Below are 5484 nucleotides of genomic sequence, written 5' to 3'. Positions count from 1 at the left end.
CAAAGAGAGGTGCATCTCCGACCGTTTAGTTAGATGCCGGCCAGAAAAGTGGAACGGCCGTAAGGATAGGCAAAAACTCAAAGATAGCCTCATGTACACAACCATACACACTTGACCGGCTGATAAATTATCTCGTTCCACCAGCTCTGGATCTACTGCGCTCGCTAGACGCGCGGGCCACTCTCTGCCACGCCAAAACGCGGTGCGCCCCCAGCAGCTTTAATCACCAAAAGCTATATTGCTCAGTATGTTGCAAAAGGGCGGGTTATTGGATAGCCAAGTAACATTGAAACCATGTAGCCGGTTTAGGAAACCTGACATGCATCCACAGAGAGGGGAACAGCTGCATCGTACCACTTGGTGCTACCAACTGTAACGCTCCACCAAAGCCTCACACGGAAGAACTCAAATATGAATGCAAACTAAACTGAGAGCTATTATATGTTTATCCAGAGTGTTTCCGTGTTAGCCTGCTTGCGCCTTTCAAAGTTCCCCACACGCGGGAAGCAGGATAGCAAGGGTGTGCGTGGATGCGCCCCCTAAGCACTTCAACCATTCGCAACTACCCGCACAGACCATCTAGCAGACATGCAGATAACATTGCGTTTTACTGAATATAACAAACAGCAGTCTGCAACAGACAACACATATGAACAGCTAGACGAATTTGAATACAATGTAAACCTTGGGATAAAATGTGTCTCAGTGTCACTTAACGCATTATATATACCTTAGCGCGCTACACTAGGACACTCGAACCCTGCTGTCTCGTCCCCATATGAGCACCAGAATACTCGTCAAGGATTCAATGGTTCAAGAAAAGTCTATATTGTTTTGTCGTGAATCTCTGCCCCTTTTGGCTTTGGGGCGTTCATAGTGGCAGTAAGGATAGATGGGCATTTGAGCTGCAAAGGTCATGGGATTACGGCACACTGAATTATGTAAGAGCTAAATGTTACTGGCGTGAAGATGAGGGGGCAACTGCATCCAGGGTTCATGATAGTAGGATAGAACTTTCTCCACAGCAGAAAGTTTCTCAAGTAAGAATTAGAGAGCTTTCCTTTTGATTTGAAAGGCTGACGCCAGTTCATCTCCTGCAGTGTTCCCCTCTCCATTTGCTGTGCGTATTTCATTGTCCGTATGCTCGTTTGCTGAGCTGTGCCTTTTGCCTGATTGGAACACGTACTGCTTCTGCGGAAAGATGAAGCAAACAAATTTCACCAGCTTGCCCGCGCTTGGGCGTTTAAGGACAGCATATCCCCCTCTAATGGCTATTAGGTTGGAATTTTCCGAGTAAAACGTATTTGGGGGGAATCCGCATAACAGAACACAGCAGAGGCTTGTGCAATTTCTGCAGGCTGTCCCCTATTCCCTCTAGTAAAATGTTGCTAGAGGCAGATGATGCATGCCCGGAAAATATGTTTGACGGAGTTTAGTGTAAGCGCAAGCTCGTCAGCCTGCGCTTGCGGCGACATGGGCACCAGGGCACACTAGGAACCCAAGCGCCCCTATTTCTTCCGAGTGTACCTAGCCACTGTACATTTCATTAGCAGAACTCATTAATACACAACGTAATCAGCCTAATTTTTACTGCATTGCTGCAGCATGCGTTGTGTATGTGTCGGCGGTGACCGTAGTTCTCAGTTGGGGCTGCTCCGTGTGGCTTTTGTTATTCTTTTCTAAAAATCGCTTCATTTTATTATCGCTTTCATCTGTGATGATTTTTAGTTTTTTAGTTCCCCTATTCCCGAAGGTCACGGCTGTGTGCATCCGACAGCACAGCTGGGCCTCTTAGATATGGACCCGCCAGGTAAGGAAGCACAAGCTGCAGTACACAAGAAAAACAAGGTCACACAATAACTGGCTCCAAGTACTTTTAAATTTCAACATAAGATACTGGTCGCAGGCGGCCTTTGGCTTTTTTTGTGTGCTACAGAGAAAATAACGACCCCTGAGACACCCCCTCCAAAACATGGTAGGGGAGAGGCGCAACTCGGTGCAGGAAGCGCACATGCACGAATCCGTGCCCCTCCTGACGTCGGGAATCAGAAGATGCTTTCTGGAGCCTCAGAGGAGTCATCGCCGGAAGAGGAGTCTAGCAGTGTGCATGCTCAAAGGCTGGGCGTCGACCTGCCCCTAGACCCGGAGGAAGAAGAATTAACTTTTCAAGCAGCTAGAATCTTCAAGATAGAAAACTTGGAGCCTTTGAAGAAGCTGAGAGTTCGTTCACACCACCCTCCGTAATCAGGCAAACCTCCCATCTTTGCTGATAGCACAGATGCCCCAGAAATGACACAGGAGCAGGGGCACAAGGGAGGTGCGAGGAAAAATTGGAGCTTAGGACTTATGAGCTGTGCTGGAAAAGGGCCTCTGTGGTCCCGAGCTGTGGCTACGGTGGAACGGCTGTGTTTGCAGAAACTGGCATTAATTGCCAATGACGTGTCAGTAATAGAGGGCCTCGAGGCCCAGGGCCCCACGCTGGAGCAGCTTGAGCTCTATCAGAACAGCATCACGCGCATCGACAATGTCCAACACCTGACAAATCTTATGTAATTATTCCTGCTGTCTTTGCAGCTGCCTTTATTGTAACTGCCCTCCCAGGTCTGTGGATTCCAGTAAGGCACTTTCGAGCAACATAAGGGCTTTTAGACATTCCCACGGTGTACTGTTGTTTGCAGAGTGCTGGACTTATCGTTTAATCGGATTCAGCGCATTGAAAACCTTGAGCCCCTTGTACACCTGAGGGAGCTGTTCCTTTCCAGCAACAAAATCACCAAGGTGCCGTACATATACATACATGCATGCATGCATGCACACTCACATGCACATACTACAACAACCTCACTTAGCAACAGTATAAGACCACTGCTGATTTCGCGTCCAGCGATAGTGGGGTCTCCTTCCTCCGTTTAGCAATATTCTTTATATGGCCTTGTCTCTTCCTGTCACCTTGTACTCGTTTGCAAACGTTTGCTGCCTAATGCAGATTGAGGGCATCGCCACGCTGACGGAGCTACGAATGCTGGAGCTGGGATCCAATAGAATTCGGACTGTTGAGGGCATCGAGAATCTCAGCAAGCTCAAAGACCTTTGGCTTGGTAAAAACAAAATAACCAAGATGGTAAGGGACACGTGGGGATGGAATATATATTAGATGCATCTCGGGTAGCTAATTCGCTGCCTTGTGATGTCGACGCTACCTTTTAGTTCCTTACGTTTTTCGTTCCTTCCACATGGTCCCCGGTATCTTGTCTTGACACATGTTGTTGTTCCTGTGGTTTTCCCTGGGGCCTCGTTTTCCCACCTTTCAGTGAGATCCACAGCCTCCCTTCCTTGTACTTTGGAGGCCTTCCTGAGGCGCAGTACTCGAGTCTGTCGCATCCCACAGGACCAATGGGGCTCCAAACCATGCATTTTCTGATAACTCCCAGATTTAGAGGATTATAAAGAGGCGGCATGTGCTTTGGCAGGTGGCACTACTTTTCATGTCGTCCAGGGCTGTGTTTGTTTGTGCTTTTGCCTTGGTGCATTTCGTTGATTCTTACGCCTTTGTAACTCGTATGATTCGATCCACGAATCGATAGGCAGCCTGGAGCCGTCATAGAACTTTTGTGGTTTGTCGTACTTAGGAGCTGCCGAATTTGCCTAACTTGGAGCGGGTAAGTCTCCAGTCGAACCGGCTAGAGGCCTGGGACGTAGTGCTCTTTGAGCGATGTCCGAAGCTGCGCGAACTGTACCTTTCAAACAACAATCTGCCTTCCCCCCCCACAGAGATTCGTCGGCTAGTAAGCAGAAGCCTTGAACCCCCAACCTGAATCACTGCCTGATTCATCACTTTAGGCTTCTATCTTAATCTCTTACGGGCGTTTCGGCACTAGTGTACGGCCTCTCTGCCTCACCAGTGTTGGTTCTTGCCTTTCCGCTCACCTTTATGATTACCCTGGACGCCCTCCTTTTGTATGGTCTGCCGGACCCTCCAAAGCCGCCTTTTGCTGAATTTGCTCCATATTGCAGGAGGATTTGACTATCCTTGATTTGGGTTGTAACAGAGTTGAAGAGGTGGAAGCAGTGGCGCCGCTTAATCAGTTACAGGACCTATGGGTGAGAAATCCGCTTTAGCCTTCTTCCCTCAACCGTACACCTAGCACCGTAACTACATCTTGTGTCGCCTCTTATCCCTAAAACGGAGCTGTGTGGCGCCGTACCGCCTGTGTTATTGCAGCTAAACGACAACAAGCTACAGAGCTTGGACCACTGCCGCTGCCTTCAGCGGCTGCCTGCCCTGGATACACTGTACCTCGAACGCAACCCGCTTCAGGGAAACCTGGGTCCAGGCTACAGGCAGGCAGTGGTCGATCTGCTGCCTCGTAAGTCCGCCGCTACAGCAGCAGCTGCTCTTGCTGCCACTATGTGCTCTGTGGCTTAGAAATGCTTCATGCATCATCCTCCCTCTGCTGTTGTGTACTGCTGTGCTCCTGCAGGCCTGTCTCAGCTGGATGCACTGCTGCTTCACACCTCCATCAATATTGTGCACCACCCGCAGAAAGATGGTGAGACCGTTCCGGGGCATAGGCACAATTTGACACGCAAAATCGATTACCCGCAGATCTAGAGGACCCTCTGCGAGCGGCTGATCAGGGTTAGATGGGCATTGAGCCCTGTCACCTGGGGGGAAAACGCGTGCATCGTTTCAAGCTTTCTGGCGCACACGTTGTGCTGCGGTCTGCAGAGTCGCCTGTCAAGCCGATTATGAAGCACTAGCAATCTCCTATGCGTGCCTCTATCTTTTCCTCTTCTTCCTCCTGCTGGAAAGTCTGTAATCCAAAACTTTGTGATGTGCAGCTGCAACAGGTAGAACCTCTCCAGTAGCCCGTAGGCCCTACATTCTGCCTGTAAGGGCAGCGTAAGGCTTTGATACAGCTGCAGCTTTGAAGAATCAACCAAATACTGGTTGAGTTGCCTTTTAGAAAGCTTGTACAGGAATTGATGTCCTGAAAAGAAGAGGACGGTGCTGACACCTGCAACATTGGCCGGGGACTCTACATGTGCCCACCGATGTGCAGGCTCATTTATACATTCTATAGGGTCGCTATGCTGTGGTTGTATCAAGGTGTAGGGGTACAGTATGCCTATCGTGAAGGAGCTTGGATTGCTCCCCTCAGGAGGGTTCTGTATGACGAGAGCGGCAGTGCGTTGCTGCTTGCTTTCGTTCCGTGAGAGTCTCTTGGCCCTTGAGTTTGTCTCCACATTGCCGCCTTCATGTTTTGAATAGCCAGTGCAAGCCAACAACACAGCGCTCATGATTTTTATCTTCTAATGGACTTACTGCCATCTCGGGGTCAAGCGTAGGCAACTTGTCGCGCGTTTAATTTCTGGTAAAACGAAGTTGTGCCACTGGCTGCAGTTTTGTTGTTGAGTCCTCCATGCCATTGGATGTCGGATCATCGAGGTGCACCACTGCGTAAATGGGGAAAGAAATTATCA

General features: G+C 49.4%; 1 protein-coding gene across 1 annotated transcript; it reads left to right on the top strand.

Moving 5' to 3' along the window:
- The first annotated feature begins 588 nt into the window (after nt 1–588).
- On the top strand, nt 589–4761 carry LOC34620440 (protein phosphatase 1 regulatory subunit 7). The gene is made up of 12 exons (XM_026334377.1): nt 589–734; nt 878–1040; nt 1729–1810; nt 1937–2220; nt 2416–2549; nt 2679–2778; nt 2987–3121; nt 3630–3785; nt 4015–4101; nt 4223–4367; nt 4482–4550; nt 4730–4761. Exons 1-12 carry the CDS (start codon nt 589–591, stop codon nt 4759–4761), a joined length of 1533 nt encoding a protein of 510 aa, XP_026190162.1.
- Nucleotides 4762–5484: the final 723 nt, after the last annotated feature.

This window comes from Cyclospora cayetanensis, unplaced genomic scaffold (assembly GCF_002999335.1).
Source record: "Cyclospora cayetanensis isolate NF1_C8 unplaced genomic scaffold, CcayRef3 CcayRef3_contig_40, whole genome shotgun sequence".
Classification (NCBI taxonomy): domain Eukaryota; phylum Apicomplexa; class Conoidasida; order Eucoccidiorida; family Eimeriidae; genus Cyclospora; species Cyclospora cayetanensis.
Note: the sequence above shows the minus strand (reverse complement) of the source record. Positions and strands in the feature narration are given on the sequence as shown.